Here is a 24,772-nt window from a genome sequence, read left to right as displayed (position 1 = left end):
TAAATAACCACAAGTCAAAGATTATAACACAAGGGAAATTAGGAAATATCTTGAACCGAATAAAAACAAAAATATACGAATATTATGTAATGAAGACAGGAGAGGAAAATTTATAATTTTAAACATTAGGAAAAAGATCTCAAATCGACATAAAAAACGTAAAAAAAGAAGAACAAATTAAACTCAAGGCAGTCAGAAGGAAAGAAAATACAAATATTAGCAAAAATCAGTGAAATAGAAAAATAGAGGGGGGGAAAATACCCCAAAGGTGTTGCATTGTGAAGATCTAAAAATGGTAAATCTTTACATTTACCAAAGAAAAGTTAGAAAACACTAATAACCAAAATTAGAAATAAAGAATGAACACTGCTATGATCAGGATAATAAAGGAATACTATGAACAATTTTATGCTAACAGGTAACTCGGATATACAAATTTCTATAGAAAGATATGTTACCAAATGGGACTCACAAAGAAACCGAGAATCCGAAGAGGTTTACAAAAAGAAATTGGAACTAGTAATTACAAATCTTGCAAAGAAAAAACCCATGCCCAGATTCACTTTATTAATGTTATCAATATTAAGGAAAAAAATAATACCAATTCTACACAACTCAGAAAAATAGATCTAATGGTGAATAGGCTGAGTTACTCTAGGACTGGAACAAAGTCAAGGATGCAAACTCATCATTTCTAAACAAAGCCATCCTGGAGTGTGTAGCAAATATAAGTCAAGAAAAAGAAATTAAAGATATACTGAAAAGAAAGAAGTCAAATAGTCTTTATTTTGTAGGTGATATGGTCCTGTATTTAGTAACACCTCTATAGGAATCTACGGAAACCCACAACATCCAACTAGGATAAATGTGCTTAGTAAGGCTGATATAAGATGAATAGGCAAAAAAATCAATTGTATTTCTATACCTTATCAATGAACAATTCAAATATGTTATAATAAATGAAGTACAAGAGTTGTGCATTGAAAGCAAACATTGCTGAGATAAAATAAAGAAGACTTAAACAAATGGAGACCTGAAGACTCAATACTGTCAAGATGTCAGTTTTTTCAAACTGATCTACACAACTGAACATAATCCTTAAAAAAAAATCTCAGCAGGCATTTTTATAGATATGGCAAGCTAATTCTAAAAGTTATATGAAAATGTAAAGGGCAAAGTATGGCCAAAACAATTTTGAAAAAGAGAAATCCTTAAAACAAAACAAAAAACCCCTGAAAATCTCTGATCTTACTTCTTTTTGATCTCTTCTATACAAGAAAACCTGTTTTTCAAAAATATGAATCTGAGTATCTTAATATTTCTGCACTAAAATTCTGTGCCACATTCCTTTTGCTCTTATGATTGAGTCCTCCGCAAAAAATGGCCCCCACAGCCCCTGAGGCATGAGCAGTGATCTGTTGTGGTACTTTTTTTTTTTTTTTTTTAAGCTACATTTCTCATCCTCCTCCACCACCCAAATCTTAATAACAGCCATATGGTACTAATTTCTATTCCTGGAAAGCCCAATACTTTTGCTTCTAGGTCACATGTGCATGTCGTTCTTTTGCCTGAAATAAGCTCAATTCTACTTTTTGCTTATCTCATCCTTCTCTGCCCAACCTCAGCCCGCCCATTCCTACTTTTCACTGCATCTCAGCTTAAATGTCACTTCATCAGGGAAATCTTTCTTCAACATCTCTCAGAAGAGCATCTTTGCAGTCATTTAAACATGCCCTATCAAAAAGGAAATTCCTCTAATATTCATTCTAATTACAAAATTACCTATTTTACAACTTTGTTCACTTCTGTCCTTTTGAAGTTTTTAAGTTGGTATTTATAAGCTGAAAAGAGACATTTAAAAATTAGGGAATAAAAATGCTAAAATATGGGTGAACCTCAAAAACATAGTATATAACTAAGTAAAAGAAGCCAGCCACAAAAGACCACGTACATACTATATGATATCATTTATATGGAATGTCTAGAATAGGCCAATCTATGAGGCAAAGAAATAGATTAGTGTTTGCCTAGGGATGGGAGAGGGGCAGGGAGAAGAGAAATAGGAAGTGACTATTAATGGGTACATGGTTTCTTTGGGAGATGTTGAAAATATTCTGAAACAAGAGTATGGTGATAATTGTACTAATCTGTAAATATACTAAAAATCAATGAATACTAAAAACCATAGTACAGTTTATTTCTATTTTTTTTAAGTTTTTTTTTTTTTTTTTTTTTTTTTTTGACAGAGAGCTCGAGCAAGAGTGTACAAACACAAGCAGGCGGAGTGGCAGGCAGAGGGAAAGGGAGCCCAAGGCAAGACTCATCCAAGGACCCTGGCATGATAACCTGAGCTGAAGGCAGATCCTTAACCCTTTGAGCCACCCAGTCACCCCACAGTACACTTTAAACAGGCAAATTTTATAGTATGTAAATTATCTCAATAAAGTTGTTTTAAAAATCTGTTAGAAATAAACCAGCCCTCAAGATACTTTTTCTCTTAGAAGGACCATTACAGAAGAATTGAACACCATTAAATATAATTTATATATATAAAGACTGAGAGAACTAGTAAAAATGTATATAAGAGTACTATGAAACTGACAGTAATAAATCATATTTTGGCCCATATGTCACACATACCTATATAATATGATTGGTGATAAAAACAGCTAAGAATATAAGTTTATTACTTTTTAAAAAGTAACAATGCCTTTCAGTAATATAGGAATGTACAAATGTAAGGAGTGGTAATAACCTCCCTCTCCCTACCAGTTCTATCCTCCCAAATTATTTAGAGTTTGGAATGTGTCTCTCCTGATTTTCTGATAAACAGTAGACATATAATTAAATGATGGAAAAATAAATAAATAATGGACAGGAAGGGAAACTGGAGTTACTTTGCTGAATTTATGGTAACCATAGTAATCACTTTTCATATTGTAGTCGGCTGAAAATAAGTTAGTGAAGCTAACAGCAGCAAAGATTTAACTTAAAGGTAAAAATAAAAGTTACATTAAAATTGTTATTGGAATGAATTTTAGATTAGTGTGTAAAATTTTTACAGGCCAAGGAAAATAATCAGATTTTAACACCTCAAAATCATCCTTCTCTGTTTATTAAAGCATATATGAGGCAAAAAAAAAAAAAAAAAAAAGAGGCTCTGTCTTCACAAAATTCAATGCATAATCTCTGGTACAGTGATTGACATTTAGAGATGATTAAGTATCTGCCATCTGAATGAAGACTGAATAAAACATGATTACAATATTTAAAAATACACATGAAGAAAGGTAAAGGAAACATCAAAGTGACTATTTTGAGATTATAATTTTGTTTCTATTTTTATAATTTTATGATTTTTTAAAAAGCTTTCAGTAACAGAAGTATCTTTGGTTTTACCCCAAACTAAATATAATTTAATTCTAAAATTCTTAGAATACATCACTTTATAATGATTTACCAAGCTTTCCTAGTCAATGTGGCAATAGGAAGTGTTATTATTCATATTTTATCAAATGTTTATTACATGCTAGGCACGGTTTCAATATTTTAAATATACTAACTCTTTAATCTTCACAATAAACCCCTGAATAGGCGCTACTGTAATCCCCATTTTACATATAAATCTGGTCACTGAGGCACAATGAGATAAATGACCTGTCCACAGTGACAAAGTTATTAAGCGACAAACAGGATTACTCCAGGACCTGTGTTCTTAACTATTATATTTTACTGTCTAATGAGGCTCCTGGCTGGCTCAGTCAGCAGAGCAAGTGACTCTTGATCTCAGGGTTGTGAATTCGAGCCCTGCATTGGGGGGTAGAATTTGCCTTGAAAAAAAAAAAAAAAAAAGGCTCCAATGTAGTATCATTCTAATGGCTCCTGCTGTTCTCTGTTCTCTTTTCCTAAGCCCTACCAACCATAAAATATAAAGTTGTAATCGATCCCACTATTACAATTAAAAAAAAATTACAACTCCATTCTCAATTGAAGAAAAATATCTTCAGTTCATATATATAGCAGTTTTTTGAAATTTTAGATTGATCATGCTATTAACTATTATACTTGGCCCATTAGCTGACTTAAAGACATATATACTACATTTATATAAAGAAATATAAAATACTCTTCTGGTTTTTAGAAAATTATCATTGGTATTACTACTAATAACGGCAATTATTAGCAAAGCAAATTCACTAATAAATTTTTACAACAGTTTACAATCACTGAAGTGACACTAGCTACAGGGTAGGGAGGATACACATATAAACAGAAAGTATGACAGCAAAATACAACACAGTGAATCAAAAAACAGAGCAGAGCACGCAAGCCAAAAAGACTGAAAAAAAGCTTTAAAATGGTGAATTCTAAAGTTTTAGACAGTGACACTCTTACTTCCATTTTCATTGGAAGTACCACTCTCTTGATTCTCATTCCAGCATGGCAAGAGTTTTTTAATTTTAAGAAATTCAAAACAGTTTTGATATTCACTGGAATTCACAAAAGTGAGGTTGGAAATTACTTCTTCAAAAACACAATCTTCTGTTGAGGCATAGCCACGTACTGCTTAGAAACAATAGTTATAGTGAGACCAACCTAGAGTGCAACAATCAAAAACTAAAGGTTCTTTTGGTGTATTGTTTTGTTTGAGAAAAGATATCAGAAAGGCTGAGAGTCTCAAACTATACTAGACTGCAAATTTTGACAATAGCTGCAAAAGCAAGACAGTCCTTAGTATACTGACTAAACATAGAATTTCAGCCACAACCACATACCTAGATAACAATTACTACTGGTAGCAGAACTTTTCAGCCAAAAGAGAACATAATTACATGTGTATATATTTACATATATAAGTTACATGTATATGGAGAGTGTATGTTAATTCACACTGATTCTTTTAGAGTACCTTGCTTGTTAATAACTAACTTTATTGGTGAAATGCCTTAAACAAGACTTTATCTATAGGAGCCATGGTACTTAAGGCTAACAAGTCATAACTTTTAGCAAATGACATGTCCTTCAAATTCCAGATCATAATGCATACTATAATGACTTTTAACAGTTTGTCAACTAAGGTTACGTTTTACAAATTAATACATTTCTCTTATTGTGAAGAAAGTTCCTGCACAAATATCTAAGATATGAGAGCATAAACTTAGAATCCACAATATGCTGGTAATAAAGGTTTATTAATACAATAAAGATTAAACACCCTTCTATCAGAGAATTTTCTATTTGCAGTATTCCTACTGGTTCTAAAATTAGTTTCTTGGGTCACCTGGGTGGCTCAGCAGTTGAGCGCCTGCCTCAATCCTGGGATCGAGTCCCGCATCAGGCTCCCGGCAGGAAGTCTGCTTCTCCCTCTGCCTGTGTCTCTGCCTATCTCTCTCATGAATAAATAAAATCTTTAAAAATGAGTTTCTTGAATTATAAATTTAAAATATTTTATCCGCTTTGTGAAAATATGAACAAAATAGGAGGAATCTAAATACTATATACGTTATATATGTTCATTTTTCATTTTTATTCATATTTATCAGTATGTTATATATATTATATATATATGTTTAAATATTTGTATTTAAATATATGTGTTTATCCCCAACAATAGGTTAGCCTAAAATATCAGGTAACTGAAGTGTTAAAGAAAGATCTGGCAATATTTTTATGTCACATGCCAGAGGAGAAGTGAGAATGATACACTGTACTCGGTTTATAGAATTAAAGTTAATATTAAGACCAGCTCAGACATTCTCTTCTCTTTTTGAGTTACATAAGAAGAAAGATAGGAGTGGCTATGTGAGGATTCCTGGACATATACCATATACTGAAATGGTTAAAACACATAAAATACTTTTGAGGCGCCAGAGGGACAGTATTTTTAGAACTGGCATTGTCCTAGAAAGAAAACTGAATCTAGTCCTCAATTGTTAGAATTTATAGTTGTGTACGTATATACAATTTATATATAATTATATAACTGTCTTTCATATGGGACTCAAAGCATCTCAAAGGCAGGAATAGTACTTCCCCATCATTTCTTTCTTTTTTTTCTTCCAATTTCTTATGCTCTATTCTCAACCCCAAAGAAACCTGCCCCACACAAAGAAAAGGAACTCAATACTGCAGAATGATAGAAATAACTATAAAGAATCCATAATAGGGCACTGTACTTTTGAAAAATTATACAAAAAGTCCATAGTTATTCTTGATTGTTCCACTTAGTAACTCTAGTTGCAAGATGGGAACTGATTTTTTTCTATTTTAATTCATATCCATTCTATTTCTTTTCAAAATACTCATAACAAAAAACTAACCAGGATCTCCCCAAATGACAGTAATCAAATTATCCCAGGGTCTTCAAGCGGATAAATTTAGCCTATTCTCCAGTCCCTTAACTCTCTTCCTTTCCCCATCAGTTTTTCTCCGTATCACTTATTAAAGTTTAATTACCAAAACTAGAAGTGATGACGTAAGGGTCTGAAAATACACATTACAAAGTGTAAAAATTGAGCTTTTTTATTTCTTCACACATTTTCTATATCACAGGATTTTTGTTATTCTATCAACTGCTGACTCACAAGATATTACAATAAATTTGTTCCCACTATTTTATAATTTATCAGAAACTTAAATTGAAGAAGTCTTTGTTTCACCATAATCAACTATTCTTTGGACATATGTGATTTTCAAATAGTTCTAATCCTAATCTTTCTAAGTATCACAGAACTCCAAGGGTTTCCTACAAACACCCCCCCCCAAAATCAAGTACCTCCAAACAAACATAAAATAGCACCACTATTTTTTTCAATGAATGAAAAATTTTATGTTAATCTTGACTGTTTTCTCTCTCCACATACTCAATGTGCTCAATCAACACATCCTATCAATTCATTTATGCCCCTAAAATCCATCCCTTTTCATTTCCGCTGACTTCACTCAAGTCGAGACTCTCATCTCACCCAACATAAGCAATTATGATAATCTCAAGTGGTTTCCCCATACCTACTAGACTTTTACTCCTCCAATCTATCCTCTACCCACTACCATTTAGCTAAAGTACAGATCAGTAGAACATTGTTTCACAGCTCAAAAACTTTCCTATCGGATACAGCCTACAGCTTAATTTTTAAGATCCTGTTATCTCATCCAAAACTACATCCTTTGATCTTCTCTCCCATGTACACCAGTAAAAAACTTATCCTGCCAAACCGCCCAAATAAATGTTCATTTTATGTATCCTGGACAGTTAAACCATAGAGGTCTTTGTTCCTAGTTCTTTTTACTATGGGGGCGGGGGACAGAACTTCCTTTCCATTTTCCTAGTCTAATTCAAGCCTCACTTCAAGACCAATTCAAGGCTTATCTTTTTTCATGAGGCTGTCCAAACACCATAATTCTCATGCCTACTTCTTACCACCTTAACATACTACCCTACTCATAGTAAGTACCCAAAGTATGTGTGACTCCTAGGATGACTGGTCACATCCAGTTTGCCCAGGGGAATCCTAATTTAAGCCTGTTTTGGCATCCCAGCACTTCTTTGACTTTCAAATAGTGTCCAGGTTTGTACAATAAATTACTTTAGTTTTTCTTAATTTTCAGAACATTACCATTTTATGACTTAGAAATGTGAAGTATTACTAAATTACTAAAATGCAATACTTATTCCTGCAATATAGCACTAAATATTTCTGGTTAAGTTGAGGCTGTATCATAAGTATGCTGTAAGGCAATACTCGTGGGGATTTTGCCTCCAGGGGACATCTGGTAATATCTGGAGGCATTTTTGTCTGCTACAACATCCTACAATACACAGGACAGCCTCCATAACAAAGAATTATCTGGCCCAAAATGTCAATATCCTCATATAAGAAAGCTAGTAAGACCAAAATGCTATTATTAAACAATGTAAATGTCTTATAAGAGGAACAAAACTAATCTGATCTTTGATCATTTAGTAGTTTGATATGATTTTTATGTAATCAATTATGAATACTTGGGATGAAATGGAAAGAATATCACTCAATACTTTGGCTTGATTTCGAGTTGCCGCATGTGCCTCTGGGTGCAAGAAGTTGATAAAACTCAGAGGCTCAGTTTTCTAACCTTTAAGCATAGCTGTGTCTTCTAGTCCCATCTTAATACTATTGCCATACTAATCTTTCCAAAACACCATTTTGGTAAGAATATTACAACACTCAAAAAAATCTCTTCCTAGATTTCACAGGCTGCCTACAAATATGGTCCCCAACCCGATGATTCAACTTTGTTTCTCACTTGTTTCCCAACATACTTCACTAAAGTATCTTCACAGGCTTTCTCTTTACCCTACTCAAACACAGACCTTATCCTTTTTGATTCTGACAGAACAGCAAGAAATACCCTTCCACCTGTACCTAAACCCTTTGTTCCAGTTGTCATGTTCAAGGCCATATAAGCCCTTCTTCTATGAACTCTTATTGTTGGTTTTGGAGAAAACCAAATTTCGTGTTCATTCTGTTTCCAAATTAAACTGCAAGTACTTTGAAGGCTTACTATCAAGTTCCACTTGGTCGTTTAAACAAATATTAACATAGCAGCTACCATTGGCCAGGCATAGTGCTAGAGAGGAATTTAAAGATGAAACAGCACAAAACTAGATAATACATAGTGCTATTTGTTAGCCTGTCTCATTCATTTGCCATACTACCACTGAGATCTTACAGTGCCAGCTTGTCAAGTTCCAAGCCTCCGGACTCAGGTTTCTAGGATTCATCAGTTTTTTAAATTTTATTTTTTAATCCTCTCCAGAACAGCCCTAGCTAAGAATAACTAATGGCAAACAAGAATTTTACTATGACAAGTCAACACAAGTCAATTATCTCCCTCCTGGAAAGGAAATTAGCAAGCCCACTCAAAAGATATTCACATCCTAAATTACTAAATTATTCTTTCTGTATCTAATGTTAATAAAGACATATAATCTAATTACATTATACTTATAAAATACAATACTAATTAGGCATTAAATACATACTTCTAAAACCTCCTAACTTGATAGTATCTATTAAATTCCATTCCTTAATGTTATCAGATGTAGAGATCACTTACAAACTTAGCCTGGCCCACCCCTGCTTCTTATTCACATCTTTCAAACAAAACTCTTAACAGCCACACATAGTTGATACTTTTTTACTCTCTCACAGAAAAATGAGCAAAAGCGCTTGAATGGAGGGCTGTGTGTGGGAGGAGTTCCCCTCTAAAACTGTAGCAGTGGGAAATAATTTGATTCATCCTCAAGAATTCTAAACCTCTAATTTTTAACTAAACAATATCTCCCTCTTCACCTTACCTTTCCAAATACTTCCACAAACTTCATTATCTTCTTTTTATTATTTTTTTCACATTTCGTGAAGATACAGCCCCTTTTCCTTTTTCTCCCTATAGACCTTTATCAATTTTAAGAAATTCCATTTTTATTCCAGCCTTTGAACCTTTTCAAAGTCAAAGCAAACTGTAGGTTTTGCATTTTGAGACACACCCAGTTTAAAGACCTAGTTTTTAAAAGCCTTCCTCTTAAATAAGCTAAGTTGTTCCTAAAGGTGTCCATTTCCTCCATAATTTGGGTTCTCAAATGAAAGATGCCAGAGGATGTGATTCTGAGCAAATGCAACAGGCAAAATAAGAATTTATATTACCTTAAGTCTCTCAGGGTCCCAGGACAGAGCCCCCATCAGCGTTCCTGCTCAGTGAGAAGCCGGCTTCTCCTCCTCCTTCTGCACACCCTATCCACCCCGCCCATGTTCTCTCACTCAGGTCTCAAAAATAAATAAAATCTTCAAAAAAATTAAAAAGAAAATTTACACTTGGGTAATTTCATTTTTAAAATGCAAAGTTAAAAACAAGAATAATAGATAAAATCATATATATCAGCTGACTTGGGCTCTAGTTCTTCCAAAAACACATATCTAGGGGCTCTTGGGAGGCTCAGTTAAATGTACCTTCACTCAGGTCATGATCTCAGGGTCCTGGGATGGAGCCCCATGTTGGGCTCTCTGCTCAGTGGGGAGCCAGCTTCTCCCTCTCCCTGCTGCTCCCCGTGCTTGTACTCTGTCAAATAAAAATCTAAACCTCCCCCCAAAAAACAACAAAAAAACCCCACATGTCTAAACTTATTGGAACCAAATTTTTTCATCTGTGACATAATCTTACTACACTAAGTAATAAGGAAAATATCAATAGCTTTTTTATGTATCATGTTATATTACCTATTTGACCACAAAGTAATGAAACTAACTTAAATCTTATAAATAGGATTTTTTTAAAAAATATTTGAGAAAGAGAGAGCACATGCACACACAAGTGGGAGGGGCAAAGGGAGAGGGAGAAAGAATCTCTCAAGCCGACTCCTTGCTGAGTGCAGAGCCCAACACAGGGCTCAATCTCAAGACCCAAGCTGAAACCAAGAGTTGGATTCTTAAGCAACTGTGCCACCCAGGAGCCCCATAAATAGGATTTTTTAAATTATAAAAGCAATCTGTGGGGCACCTGGGTGGCTCAATGGTTGACTGTCTGCCTTCAGCTCAGGTCATGATCCCCAGAGTCCTGGGATCAAGTCCCACATCAGGCTCCCTGTAGGGAGCCTGCTTATCCCTTCTGCCTATCTCCCTGCCTCTCTCTTTCGGTGTCTCTCATGAAAAAATAAAATCTTAAAAAAAAAAAAGGCAATCTGTGTTCATAATAGGGAATTTAGAAATGACAAAAAGTACAAAAGTTTAAAACAAAGTGCATCTGTTATTCTACCAAAGAGACACTGTATTTTAATTTTAAAGCTGATTTTTTTAAAAAAGATTTTATTTATGCATGCGAGATAGAGAAAGAGGCCGAGACAAAGGCAGAGGGAGAAGCAGGCTCTCTGCAGGGAGCCAGATGCAGGACTCGATCTGGGACCCGGGATTATGCCTTGAGCTGAAGGCAGACGCTCAACCAGTGAGCCACCCAGGTGTCCCTTAAAGCTGATTTTTAATGTAAGGCACTGTATCTATATAGTATTTTCTTAAGTCTTCATGAGAAAGTATAGATTCAGTATTGCCAATATTCAGAATGTGTGGGAAACTCATCTCAACTAGCCTAAGGGTCATCAAATTAGGCAAGAAATTTGGTCTCATAATTTTCCAGCTTCACCTCATTTCAGCCTAACATCACTGACAACCAGATTGATTCAACATGATTTAATGTAACTGAAGTCTTACTACACACAAGATACTGAGAGCCTGTTCAGACACATGAAGATGAATATGAAATGGTTTCTCTGCTTAAACTGCTCACAATCTAGACTCAAGAGACCAAAGTACAGGGCTGTCCTGTTAATATATATTTAAAAATGGTGTATAAACAATGATAGGTAATATTGCAAAGGAAGTAAACCAAGTAGGATATTTAGAATTTCACACACAACAAAAAGTTGCTCTGTTGCAGAATGAACATGCATGCCACCAGGCATAAATGTCTATGAAGTGTGCTGACAAAAGTAAAAATAAGAAAAAGGAGAATTGGAATTGGGACTGCTCAAGACTTTAAATATCCTGCTAATCATTTTTATTCATGTGCATAATTACTTTAGTTTTCAAAACTCATACCCACCCTCACGAAGAAAAGAATCTTCCATTACAGAAGATATCCAAAGAAATGTGCCCCCCCCCCCCCCCCCCCCCACACACACACACACACATATATAAAATTCTAGAGGCACCTGGGTGGCACAGTTGGTTGGGTGTCCAACTCCTGGTTTCAGCTCAGGTGATCTCGGGGTGGTGAGGTTAAGCCCTGCATTAGGTTTGAGTTTAGCTTGAGTTTGCTAAAGTTTCTCTCTCTTTCCTTCTGCCCTTTCCCAAGCTTGCTCACCCTAAAATGAATAAATCTTTTTTTTTTTTTTTTAAATCTACGATGCTCCCATTGCTCAAGATCTCTTCCACATTTAAGTTTAGCACTTTGTCTTGAAGGGATTTTATACTCTGCAATATTTTAATAGACTGCAATATTCTAATCACAGAAAGAGAGTTAAAAGACCACTCAGAGGTAACCTAATTCAACTAATTTTTACCTCTTTGTAACATCCTTTGTCATAGGACTATTCAACAGTTTTCACTAAGTATTACATTTTTTTTTTAAGATTTTACTTTTTTAATGTAATCTATTCCCAATGTGGGCCTTGAACTCATGACCCCAGGATCAAGAGTCATATGCTCTACTAACTGAGCCAGCCAAGTGCCCCTGAAGGTTACTTACACTTTTTAAAGACAGTCCACACCATCTAGAAACTCTATTAGAAAATCCTACCTTATATCAATTAAAAATCTACCCGTCTCTAATTTATACCTAATCTAATCTAATAATGATTAGATCTAATAATGATCTCCAGAGTTATACAGAATAAGTCTAATAATTATTCTCCTTCAAATATTTAAAAAACATTCTCTTCTGAAAGCTAAATACCCATAGGTTAAATAAACCAAGATCAAATGTTTTTCATGAGACAGGATTTTCATGCTTAGCATGAATCTCTATTCACTGTATTAGCTATGTGACTTTGAGTTTAACTTCATTACCTGCGAATTGAGGATAACATGACAGATGCTATAATATAGATGAACTCTGAAGACACAATACTAAATGAAACAAGGCAGACAGAAAAGGGCAACTACTTTATGATTTTACTTATATAAGGTTCCTAGAGTAGTCAAATTCACAGACAAAGAAAGGAGAATGATAGTTCCCAAGGGCCGGGGGCAAGGGGAATGAAGCGTTTATACAGCGTTTCAACATGGAAAGATAAAAACTTCTAGAGGATGGATGGTGGTGATGACTGTATAACAATCAGCATATATGCCACTGTACTGTATGTACACTTAAAATGGTTAAAATGGCAATTTCTTTGTATATGTTACCACAATAAAAAATGTAGATAATAACTTAAAATTGTGATTAAATGATTTGCCATGCAAATAATGCCTTATACAATACTTTGTATATAGAACATAATTAAACAGTAGTGTTGGTAGTATATTTTACCAATCAATTATGTGGTCCTAAAAAAAAAAAAATTATGTGGTCCTTCTTGGCCAAATTCCATTTTTTAAGAAAGCAAGAACCTGCATTATCATGTTTCTCAGTGTCCCCGATGTTACGCTGTTCACACATAAGGGTTCCAAGTATTTGTTCAATTAATAAAAAAAAATTTAAGTCACATTACTATAACTGGAAAACCACTGCTAAGAAGGGAATAAAATGCTCATCTAGATGTATAATTAATTCATTTACAACACACACACACACACACACACACACACGAGCCATGTTAAAGTCAACATCTCCTTCGTACAGAAAAATCTAGAAAACAAACTTCAAGATATTAATCAACAAATAACTGCCAAACCATTCAGATAAGTAGTGATAATTGTACAAATCAAACTGCTTTATTAATCTAGGCTTAGCAAATAAAATTACAGGCAAATTCAACCAATGGTCTCCCATGAAAAGCATACATAAAACAAAGATGTCATGTAATAAAGTTCATTCTTAGATGTGAAGGTCTATGAGTGAAAAAAAAAAAGTAAAAACCACATGCTATCTACCTCTAAGAGAAGTCTATCAATAAAACTGATTGATAAGAAGTCAGATTGAATTTAACATGTCTTCATAAACTTAAGAGAAAACGGATTTAAAGTAAAATGGATTTAACAAGATATGAAGAACTTATTTGATTTCCAATCTCAAACTTTTGCAGGGTAGGGGGCAGTGGAATGGCGGAGGGAGAGAAAGACTCTAAAGCCGGCTCTCCATCCAGCGTGGAACCCCACATGGGGCTCGATCTCACAACCCTGAGATCATGACCTGAGCTGAAATCAAAAGTTGGACACTTAACTCACTGAGCCTCCCAGGGGTCCCTCAAACATTTTTAAGAAGAAATAACCACCTCACCAGTTTGAATATTCAACTGCTTAAAACAAGAGGTATGAACACCTGTTCTCAAAGTCTATTTTTAATTTCATTTTTTATGATTTCATGTTCTGCAAAACTTCCTAGGGGCCCTGCTAAGAGCCTGACAATTCATTATCAATTTTTCCTAACATCTGTATTTTCAATCTGTTCTCTCTACTACAGATACAGGGTAAGACTTATTTCAACAATAATCTCTAGAAGAAAAAAAGGAAAAAATAAAATGACAAACTTCTAGATACTAACAACTAATGTCAACTAACAAATACTGATTAGGTAATGCAGTCTTTAAGAATATATATATACAATATTAAACTCTCTCAAAAGTGCAGCAGAGTAGATGAATAAACAATGTAAAACTCATTTAGAAAAGTATTTCACGTATACACTCCCCTTTTGTCCACATGGTGCAGCTGCTATGGAAAACAGTATGGTGGCTCCTCAAAATATTAAACACAGAAATGGGGCAGCCTGGGTGGCTCAGCAGTTTACCTCAGTGCCACCTTCAGCCCAGGGCCTAATCCTGGAGACCCGGAATCGAGTCCCACATCACGCTCCCTGCATGGAGCCTGCTTCTCCCTCTGCCTGTGTCTCTCCCTCTCTCTCTCTCTCATGAATAAATAAATAAAGTCTTAAAAACAAACAAAAATAAAAAGCAAAAAAACCCTACAGAATTACCATTTGATCTAGCAATTCACTTCTGGGTATATACTCAAAAGAAGTGAAAGCAAGGATTTGAGCAGATATTTGCACACTCATGCTCACAGCAGCATTATTCACAATAGCCAAGAGGTGGAGACAACCCAAACGTCCACTGACAGATGAATGGATAAATAAAACGTGGCGTATATATAGAATATTATTCAGTCATAAAAAAAAGAACCACATCACATGCTACACATGAATGAACCCCAAGGACATATGCTAAGTGTAATAGGCTAGCAATAAAAAGATAAATACTATATGATTCCACTTATGAGGCATCTAATCTCATAGAAAAAACTAAAATGGTGGTTGCCAGGACCTGGGGAAAGGGGAGGCTATGAGTTGCTATTCTGTGGGTGCAGAGTTTCAGTCATGCAGGATGGAAGGGTTCAGGGAATCTCTTGCACAGTGAGAATATGGTTGATGATAATGAACTATATACTTGGAAACTGTTTGATGCCTGACTTTTGTGGGGGGTTTTTGACACAAAAAATAGAAAATACATATAAATTCTATATTTAAATATGAAAATCATATGCATCACACAATCTTAGGTTTGGGATAGAAAGATTTAAGTATTGCTTTCTCTTGCCCACTGAGGATTATAAGACTAGATAAAGCTTTAGAGACACCCCCCCACCATCAAAAGGAAGGAAATTCTGAGACATTTTATAACATGAATGAACCTTGAAACTTGATATTATGTATATTTTACCACGATTTTAAAAAATGGATCAAAGACCTAAATATAAGATTATAAACCTTTTAGGGATCCCTGGGTGGCGCAGCGGTTTGGCGCCTGCCTTTGGCCCAGGGCGCGATCCTGGAGACCCGGGATCGAATCCCACATCGGGCTCCCGGTGCATGGAGCCTGCTTCTCCCTCTGCCTATGTCTCTGCCTCTCTCTCTCTCTCTCTCTGTGACTATCATGAATAAATAAAAAAAAAAAAAAATTAAAAAAAAAAAAGATTATAAACCTTTTAGAAGAAAAGATAGGAATAAATCTTGTGATCTTGGATTAGGTACAGGTTTCTTAGACATGAAATAAAAAACACAAGTAACAAAAGAGTAAGACTTCATAATATTAAAAACTGTTTCAAAGGACTCCACCATGAAAAAACAGAGAATGAAAGAAAATATCTGTAAATCACGTATTTCATAAAGGATTAGTATCCAGCATATATAAAGAACCCTTACAACTTGCTATAAAGACAAGTAACAATTAAAAATGGGTAAATGGTTTAAATAGACATTTCTCCAAAGATAGACAAATGGCCAATAAATAGCTAAAAACACGCTCAACACCATTAGTCATTAGGGAAATGCAAATTAGAATCACAATGAGATACAAGTAGAGTGGCTATATAACAAAAAAGACAGACAATAACAAGTGTTGGAGAAAATGTGGTAAAATTGGAACCCTTGTCTATTGCTGATGGGAATGTAAAATGGTACAGCCATGGAAAAGAAAACAGTTTGGCAGTTTCTCAAAAAGCTAAACACAGAGTTACCATTTGACCTAGTAATTCCACTCCTTGGTATACACATATAAAAACCTGTAAATAGTCATAGCAGCATTTTTCATAGAAACCAAAAGGTGGAAAGAGCCCAAATTCTCATCAACTGAGGGATGGAGAAAAAAAAATGTGGTAATATTATTCAGGCAGAAAAAGGAATGAAAAAAAAAAATGTTCTTATACATGCTACAACATGAACCTGGAAAACACTATGCTAAATGAAAGAAGCCAGACACAAAATGTCACATATTACATAACTTCATTTATATGAAATGATCAGAATAGGCAGTTCCACACACACAAAAAGTATATAAGTGGAGCTGGAGTGAGCGGGAAATGGGAAGTGACTGATAATGAGTTTGGTGGTTTTTTTTTTTTTTTTTAAGCAGAGGAGTGGGAAGGGTACTAATGAAAATGTTCTGGATATAGATAGTGGTGACAGCGGCACAACTCTGAATATACTTAAAAAAACCCCCACTAAATCGCACACTTAAGGGCAAGTTTTATTGAATGTGAATTTTTATGGAGAATAATTTATGGAGAAAATAAGTATTTATGAAGAAAAAAGTATACTGAGGTCATTAGTATCAAAAAAGGGATAGCCCATAATATGGGAGCAAAATATGCAAAGATACTAAATGACAAAGAATGGGCAGAAATACTCATTAGCTTCTGTATTTCTGTCAATACTTTGTTCAAATGGAGAGCCCAAATAAACATTCTCCAAAGGAAACAATTTCAAATGAGGCAAGGTGATAGACAGTAAGTCAGAATATAACCTAGAATATAGCTTGAAACAGGTTTAGCCCTACCCCTCCAGATAATGTAAAAGAATTGAAATGTTATCACTGAATTATTGTTGATTCAAAATATGTCAATCTAAAATAACATGTCAGGTCGAACAGATATTTTTCCAAAGAAGACATCCAGGAGGCTAACATACATGAAAAGATACTCAACATGACTCATTATCAGGGAAATACAAATCAAAACAAAACGAGATCCCACCTCACACCTGTCAGAATGGCTAGAGTTAACAACACAGGAAACGATAGGTGTTGGAGAGGATGCAGAGAAAGGGGAACCCTTACACTGTTGGTGGGAATGCAAACTGGTCAGCCACTCTGAAGAACAGTATGGAGGTTCCTCAAAAAGTTAAAATTAGAGCTACCATGTGATCCAACAATTGCACTACTAGGTATTTACCCAAAGGATACAGAAATACAGATTAAGGGATCCCTGGGTGGCACAGTGGTTTGGCGCCTGCCTTTGGCCCAGGGCGGGATCCTGGAGACCCGGGATCGAACCCACATCAGGCTCCCGGTGCATAGAGCCTGCTTCTCCCTCTGCCTGTGTCTCTGCCTCTCTCTCTCTCTCTCTCTCTGTGACTATCATAAACAAATAAAAATTTAAAAAAAAAAAAAAACAGATTCAAAGGGGTACATGCACCCTGATGTTTAGAGCAGCATTATCAAAAACAGCTAAACTATAGACAGAGCCCATCCATCGAGTGATGGGTAAAGAAGATGCGACATACACACACACAATGGAATATTACTCAGTCATCAAAAAGAATGAAATCTTGTCATTTGCAATGATGTGGATGGAGCTAGAGTGTAATTGTACTACGTGAAATAAGTCAGAGGAAGACAAATACTATATGATTTCACTTATATGTGAAATTTAAGACATAAGACAGATGGATATATGGGAGGGGGGAAAAGAGAGGGAAACAAACCACAGGAAGCTCTTACAATAGAGAACTGAAGGCTGATGGAAGGAGGCAGGTAGGGGATGGGCTAAATGGGTAATAGGTATTAAGGACAGCGTTTGTGATGAACAGTCGTGTTTTATGTAAGTGATGAATCACTGAATTCTACTCCTGAAACCAATAGTGCACTGTCCGTTAACTAAAATTTAAATAAAAATTTTAAAAATAATAAAATAACATGTCAAAGTCAAAGTGTAGGTAAAAGGAAATATAATTTCCAAAGAGAAAAATAAGTGGGTCTAGAATTTCCAGACCAAACTTATTTCTTGCAAAATTCAAAACTGAATTAAGCAAAATATGTGTTTTTTTTCTTTTTAAAGATTGATTGATTGATGAGAGACATAGAGAGAGGCAGAGACGCAGGAGGAGGGAGAAGCAGGCTCTATGCTGGGAGCCCAACGTGGGACTCGATCCTGGGACTCCAGGATCGCACCCTGGACCAAAGGCAGGTGCTAAACTGCTGAGCCACCCACGGATCCCCTAAGCAAAATATTTGTAAAGTTAGAAAAGGAAAAAGCCGGAGGATTCACTATGAACAAGTCAAACCAAATAAAATGCAATTTCTATTTTGATAGGTTTACTTCATTGCAGGTAAGACCCTGTAGGCACAGTATAGCTTAGTTACAGCAAATGATTTGGCAAAATCTTTCATAATATCCATACAAAATGGCATATGGGCTTGATAATAACAAGTGGAACAGTTACTGAACAACCACAATGTGTACTGATTAATAGACTGATGTTAATCTGGAGGGATTCTAGCTGAATCCACATTTCAGAGCCCTTCACTCTGGTCATTTTAACATTTTTAACAACAACTTAAATGAAGATGCATTATACGAAATACGAAAATGACAAAAAATGTCTAACTCAAGACTAACAAATGAAATATAAAAACCTAATTTAAATATAAAAGCCTATTTCATAACTATATGTAAAGAGAGAGAGAGAGAGAGAGAGAGAGAGAGAGAGAGAGAAGCCTAAAGAATAGAATTCATTACACAAAAACAGGCTTAGGGAGACTTAGTTTAACAACTTATGTATAAAAGATACTGAGTGTAACAGATACTACTGGATCATATTAAACTTAAGAAACAGAAACCAAAACTGTTAATGAAATATTTGGTTTCAAAAATAACAACATTTATCTCATGCAAGGTGTATCCACCAATATGCTATCTGGTCAAGTAACTTCTAAAACGCTAAGTACAAGGGTACCTGGCTGGCTCAGGCAGTACAGCATACAACTCTAGATCTCAGAGTTGTAAATTCAAGCTCCATAGTGTGTACAGAGATTTAAAAAAAGTAAAATCTTAAAAAAAAAAACAAAACAAAAAACCCGCTGAGTACAGTTCTGAGTACCATGTTTAATGACAATGAACAACTCTTAGAATTAAGGGAAAAAAATGATCCTGATTGAAAGATTAGAAAATTATATTATCTTAGGAAAGATGAAATAAATTGGGACTGTTTTACTCTGCAGAAGAGATGAGAATGCTCAGTGTGTATGGTTGGGCAGAAGAGGTCAGCAAGATCATGATAGTAATCTTCAAATACTTTGAGGGGCCATTCACGTGGAAAAGGGATTAAACTTGGAAAAAGCAAAATACAGGGGGAACAGCATAGGCTTCGATGTCAAAAAGTCCTAGATTCAAATCCAGACTTCATCATTTACTGTGTGTTATTTGATGCTTGAAAGATCTTGTTTCCTTACCTAGAAAATGATACTTGACTCACAAATGGATGAAAATCAAATGCAAAAATGTTTACAAGCTACCTGGGAGAGCCCAATACACTGTGATGTACAATGATGTTGCTTTCTCTAGACTTTTCTAAATTATTCTAGAATAGTGATTTCCAAAACTCAGATACAACCCATTAATGGGTCACAAAATCAGCTGAATGGTAACTAGCATTTCCCCCCTAAAGAAACAGAAAATATTAGAGCTTACCACACATACCAAAAGTAACTAGCTTTGTGAAACATTTGTTTCAATTATACATATACATGTCTAATATGCTATGATGTAAAATGCATTTATCATGGAGGATCCAAAATAAATAAATAAACTCACAAAAAGGCTGCAGTGCTTAGTAGTGTTTCCAAGTGCGTTCTATAGGTACTAGTTCCTTGGAAGCTCAAAAACGTTAACCACTTAGTAATTTACTATATTCAACATACAATTTGCATATCAAACAAATCCAGTATTAAAGAAACCTGTTTTTGTTAGATCTTGTTTTTCTCACATATATTTAACCTCGACCCACCATTATTTTTCACACAGTGTCTATTAACATCTTCAGAACCATTATTTTATTTTATTTTATTTTTTTAAATTTTTTTTTTATTTATTTATGATAGTCACAGAGAGAGAGAGAGAGGCAGAGACATAGGCAGAGGGAGAAGCAGGCCCCATGCACCGGGAGCCTGACGTGGGATTCGATCCCGGGTCTCCAGGATCGCGCCCTGGGCCAAGGGCAGGCGCTAAACCGCTGCGCCACCCAGGGATCCCAGAACCATTATTTTATAGTATATACTTGGGGGAAAACATTACTCTAAATGAAAAAGAAGGTACAATAGGTGTAAATTACAGAAAGTAGATTTTTTGTGTGCTAAGAAAAAATTCTTGATTCTTTGAAATCTTCCTCTCCCTTGCCACTAACACCCACCTCTTCCCAGTTGTACTCCAAAAACATACTTTAAAGCACTTTAAATGATTTATAAAATTTTCAATTCACACAAATCTTTTTAGAAAAAGGACAGGATCAAGATACAGAGCCAGGATCAAAAGAGTAAACAGGAAGCAGCTCGTCAAAAGTAAACTCCTGCATAGTATTTAAGACTTGCTTTACCCTGGGATGCCTGGGTGGCTCAGTAGTTGAGAGCCTCCCTTCCGCCCAGGGCGTGATCCTGGAGTCCCAGGATCAGAGTCCCACATTGGGCTCCTTGCATGGAGCCGCCTTCTCTCTCTGCCTGTGTCTCATGAATAAATAAAATCTTAAAAAAAAAAAAAAAAAAGAAAGAAAAAAGAAAAAAAAAAGACTTGCTTTACCTGAACTCTATGCTCAGAAACCAAAGCAGCAAAAATACGTATTCAGCTTCCCCAAGTGGAGTCAATGTGTTCTAATAATACATAATCTAAAATGGGCTCATGAGTGCAGCTAATCCTCATTATTAAGAGCATCATTATCATCACTTGGAAGAGGCATGTGATGATATTTAAGTGATTCTGGATTCTTTTAAAGTGTACACACACCCAAGATTCCTTTGGGAGGACGTGATCTCACACTAATATGAAAAACTGTCACTACCATAGACAGCTCTAATAATACTTCATATTACTTGGAAATAAAATAACAGCTTGATATCATATATTCGTGTATCTCTGTAATTCAAACCTTCCTAATTGGGAGTTACACATATCTGACTCTGCTCCAGCAGTTGTCACAGCATAAAGGCCCTTCCCACTCTTTCCCCATCCCCAGGCTTCTAATCCACCTCTCCTCCCAAGTTTGCCTCAGCTACTCTGAACCATTATTTTCTTCCCAATTTCTAAGCATTATCAGTACTTTTGTTCTTCTTGTTTTGTTTTTCTTTTTTTGGGGGGGGGAGGGCAATTCATTGTATATGTCCTAGCCATTTAACTGCATAAAACTTGGCTCTGGAGACTGTAACTGTCTTGATGAACAGGGATCAACATGTTACGAATCTTTAGACTTTCCCACAAGAGCCTGTAAGAGCTTACTGAATATTTCATGATTTAAATAACTAGGCTTAAGAGTAACTGCAGTTAGTTTTGGAGAGTTTACTATGTGCCAGAGCCGGTGCTAAAAGCACAGGCAGATTGTCTCGTGTAATCTTCATGACTCCAGGCGGGTAAGAACTATTATTTTCTCCATCAAACCGAGGAAGAAAGTGAAGCTCAGAGTAACCTGCCCAAGGTCATGCAGCTCGTGTGGCAGAGCCGGGGCCTGGATCCAGGCAAAGGTCTTGACTATCTCGGTAACGGTAAAGTCGCACCTCTGCGATATCAGAGCCCATGAAGAATCCCCACGCCGCTGGGTTAAAAGTTCCGATTTCAACAAACAAGCTGACGCGTTTTAGCTACAAATCCGGACTTTAGAAGAGGACAAATTAAGACAATTTCTCATATACACCTTTCTGGGGTTGCGACAAAAGGAGGGAGCATGCCCTCCTGTGACCTTTCTCTTTATGTAGGTGGTTTTGCGGTACAGGTCACAATTCCACCAAGAAGTAGCTCACCACGGTAGGCTTTGGTTTCTCTTTTTAAACAGGGCTCCCTTTTCTCCGGGCCCCTAGGATGACATGGAAATTAAGCATGGATAGGATGGATCACTGTCACTCCGCAGCTCCAGAAAAACAAAACAAAACAAAACCAGACAGACCCAATTCTTGTTTAAAAAAGAAGAGCCAGGCTCTTGTTCCACCCCCGACTTCCCACACAAAGCGGTGCCATCCTCTGCCCTCTTCGCACAAAGCGAGCTTCACCCCGCCACCCCCAAGGGGAGCGCTGATCACACGGTCCCCCGCCGCGGCCCCCGACGCACCACCTCCCACTTGGTCCAAACCTCCGACCACCGCAATGGGCCACTCTGGTCGGCTCCCCACGCCCGGTAGCACCCCCCCACCGACACCCAGGATGCTCAGGCCACCCTCCGAACGCACGCCAGTCATCTCACACAAAGCGAGATCCCCCTTCCTTACAAAGCGCTCTCCCACCGCCGACTCCGCGGGCGGCGCCGGACCGCAGACCCCGGACACGGCCCGACACGCGCAGGCCCAGCGCCCGGGTGGCTGCTCCTGCACGCCTCGCAGCCCCAACCCCGCGGACCTTCCCGCAGCCCTAAAGCAAGAACCACCCCCCAACCACCCCCCCACGCCCCGGTTCGGGTCGGAGGGCCGGTCCCGCTGCACCGAGCGGGGCGCCCAGGAGGCAGGGGGCCCTCGGAAGGCGCTCCCCCGCCATCCCCCCCCCACCCCCGGGCCGGTCCGGGTCGGAGAGTCGATCCGGCTGCACCGAGCGAGGCGCCCAGGAGGCAGGGGGCCCTCGGAAGGCGCTCCCTCCCAGCCCGCCCCGGCTCCGGTCTGGGTCGGAGGGCCGATCCGGCTGCACCAAGCCAGGTACTCAGGAGGCAGGGGACTCGTCCCCGCCCAGCCCGGCCCGGGTCGGGTCGGAGAGCCGATCCCGCTGCACCAAGCCGGGTACTCAGGAGGCAGGGGGTCCGTCCCCGCCCAGCCCGGCCCGGGTCGGAGGGTCGATCCCGCTGCACCGAGCGGGGCACCCAGGGGGCACGGGGCGCCTCGAAGGAGCTCCCCCCCCGGCAACCCCCCCCCTCCCGCCCAGCCCCGGCCCAGGTCGGAGGGCCGGTCCCGCTGCACCGAGGGAGTGCCCAGGGGCAGGGGCCCGTGCCCGTCCAGCCCCGGCCGGAGGGCCGATCCGGCTGCACCGCGCGAGGCGCCCAGGAGGCAGGGGGCCGTCCCCACCCCGGCCCGGGTCGGAGGGCCGATCCCGCTGCACCGAGCCAGGCACCCGGGAGGCAGGGGCCCGTCCCCGCCCAGCCCAGCCCGGCCCGGCCCGGCCCGGCGGCCCGCGCTCACCAGCTCTCCTCCTCCTCCTCCCAGCCCGACAGCCGCTCCAGCTCGTCGGGCCGCAGCGGCTCCACCTCGTCCAGCAAGCCGCCCTCGCCCGCCGCCAGCAGGGAGGCGGCGTCCCGCAGCTCGTCGCTGCTCGTCCGCCTGGGGCCCGAGCCGACCCCGCCGCCGGGCTTGGCGTGCAGGCCCGAGGGGAAGGCGCGGGGGGACGCCGCGCCGGAGCACGGGGTGGACGCGGCGGCGCGGCCGGGACTGCCGGGCCCCAGGGAGCCGACGCCCTGCACGGCGCCCGAGCGGCTCCTCAGCTGCTCGTTCTGCTTCTCCAGCTTCTTCACCAGCTCCTGCAGCTTCCGCACCTCCTGGTCCGCGTTCACGTTGGAGTTAACGTCCTCCATCCCGGCCGCCGCCGGCCGCCCGCCCGGACTCACAGCGACACGGAGGGAGCGGGGGGGGGGGGCGTCGCCGCTCACTCTAGCCGAGGCGCCGGCATGCAGCAGGGCCAGGCCCCGCCGCCAGGGTCCCCCCGGCTCCGGTTCCCAAGCGCCGCTGGCCCCAGCCGAGCCGCCTCATCTGCGCCGGCTCCAGCGCTGGGGGAGGCGGCGCCAATATCCGGCCGCGGCCGCCATCTTCCCTCCGTCCCTCCGCCCCCCGCGGCCCGGCCCCGTCCGTGACCTCAGAGCGTCGGGGCTGGACGCGGCCGCCGGCGGGCGCTCACGGGACCGAGCGCCGAGCGCGGGGGGCGTGGTCACGGGCGTGGGCGGAGCCACGAGGGCGGGCGTGGCTTCAACCGGAAGGGGCGTGCCCTGAGCGCCGCGGAGGAGGGGCGCTGCCCCGCTGGCGGGGAGGAGCGATTCGGGCCGCAGGCGGGGCCGCTGCGGGGAGACGGGCTCGCGGCGGCGGGAGGGGGTGACGTCCTGGCTGCGCGGCGGCTGCGGCTGCGGCTGCGGCTGCGATCGCGAGCTCCGGCTCTCCCTCCGCTCCGCGGATTGCTCTGGGGGAGGGGCGTGTGATGTGTCCTCCACCCCCGAACCCTGGCGGGTGGAGCCCGCGCCCGGTCCTGTCCTCTCTCCGGGCTGGTTCTCCGGCGGGCGCCTAGCCGGACCCCTTATTTTGCCTCTTTTGTCCAACAAATATGACTCGATGCCTGCTTGAAATAGTAGTTTGGACGCCTGGGGGGCTCAG

The 24,772-nt window shown here is 39.5% G+C and overlaps 1 protein-coding gene across 2 annotated transcripts in view; it reads right to left on the bottom strand.

The window, feature by feature from the left end:
* Nucleotides 1-24,229, bottom strand: part of SLAIN2 (SLAIN motif family member 2) — a 78,440-nt gene extending 54,211 nt beyond the window's left edge. The window contains exon 1 of one of the 2 annotated variants that reach the window (XM_077847946.1): nucleotides 23,597-24,229. In XM_077847946.1, the coding sequence (XP_077704072.1) occupies nucleotides 23,597-23,985 (389 nt within the window). In that variant the 5' untranslated portion in view covers nucleotides 23,986-24,229. The remainder of the gene's footprint in view (nucleotides 1-23,596) is intronic. The other variant, XM_077847947.1, reaches the window with a different exon arrangement.
* Between the last annotated feature and the right edge of the window lie 543 nt (nucleotides 24,230-24,772).

This window comes from Canis aureus, chromosome 14 (assembly GCF_053574225.1).
Source record: "Canis aureus isolate CA01 chromosome 14, VMU_Caureus_v.1.0, whole genome shotgun sequence".
Taxonomy (NCBI): Eukaryota; Metazoa; Chordata; class Mammalia; order Carnivora; family Canidae; genus Canis; species Canis aureus.
Note: the sequence above shows the minus strand (reverse complement) of the source record. Positions and strands in the feature narration are given on the sequence as shown.